The sequence below is a fragment of the Nematolebias whitei genome, chromosome 1 (assembly GCF_014905685.2).
Source record: "Nematolebias whitei isolate Nwh7 chromosome 1, NemWhi1, whole genome shotgun sequence".
Classification (NCBI taxonomy): Eukaryota; Metazoa; Chordata; class Actinopteri; order Cyprinodontiformes; family Rivulidae; genus Nematolebias; species Nematolebias whitei.
Genome location: NC_056498.1, coordinates 42,371,172 through 42,372,246, shown reverse-complemented (window position 1 = coordinate 42,372,246; position 1,075 = coordinate 42,371,172). Strand labels below are relative to the sequence as shown.

Genomic DNA, 1,075 nt, shown 5'->3' with positions numbered 1-1,075 from the left:
GAGCTAAAAATCCATTTGAAAACTAAAACATTTAAAAACATTAAAAAGTTAAAATAAATAAAAGAAACATTTAAAAACATTAAAAAGTTAAAATAAATAAAAGAAACATTTAAAAACATTTCTGTTTTCATGCTAAACGTTCAGTTTTCACCACCCGGCTCTCTTCACCTGCAGAACACCGTTAGAGCTCTGAGGACCTGATCAGCGTTAATCAGAGAATATAAATAAATGTTATTATTTATGTTTTTGTTTATGAAAACTGAACACGTGCATTCTTTGTATAATCCTTTTAAAATGAAGTTTTATCAGAAGGTTTTTTACATGTTTACCAGGAAAGATGATGACCAATGTCAGCAACAGCACGCTGCCCGTTGGACCACTGTCCCACTGTTACCATGACGACAGCGCCTTCAAGTACCGCGCCTACATCTGCACCTACATCCTGGTGTTTCCTGTGGCCTTCCTGTGCAACGCCGGCGCGCTCGTCGTCTTCTTCCAGATCCGAAAAAGGTCAGAACACAAACTGGTCCAGGTCCAGGAGGACGTGTCTCCGTCTCTGTGAGGACTGTCTCATTATTTAATAGTTATTAGCAACGTCTGAGTGCCACTAGAGGTTCTGGACTGAGATCTGGGCTTTTACTGGACCAGTCCAGAACCTTTGTCTGGTTCTCCTTAAATCAGTAGAGTGGTCTTCAGTGGGGTGCTCAGGGACATTGTCCTGCTGGAAGGTGGACCTCTGTCCCCGTCTCAGATCTCTGTGTTTAGCTCAATCCACCAGTTTCCCATCTCCACAGCATGATGCAGCCACTGCCGTGCTTCACTGTCGGGACGGTTCCATCAGGGTCGACCTTGCTCTGCTGGATCAGGCCTTCCTCACATGGACTGAGACTTAGACCTTCAGAACAGACGTCCCTGGACAGGACACCAACTGCAGCCGACCAAAGAAAACATCAAACCGTCCACTGGAGCTCCATTAACAGGGAAGGAGGAGACCTTCACAAGTCAAGGACCAGGTCTTTGTTTAGTCTATGTCTGCAGTACAGGAGGACATCCTGTCCATCAAGGTGGATGTCTG

At 44.7% G+C, this 1,075-nt stretch overlaps 1 protein-coding gene across 1 annotated transcript in view; it reads left to right on the top strand.

Annotated features, from left to right (window-relative positions):
* The first annotated feature begins 337 nt into the window (after positions 1–337).
* The window catches only part of LOC119417161 (cysteinyl leukotriene receptor 2-like), a 2,429-nt gene continuing 1,691 nt past the window's right edge, over positions 338–1,075 (top strand). Inside the window, exon 1 of the mRNA XM_037684411.1 lies at positions 338–510. Within this exon, the coding sequence (XP_037540339.1) occupies positions 338–510 (173 nt within the window). The remainder of the gene's footprint in view (positions 511–1,075) is intronic.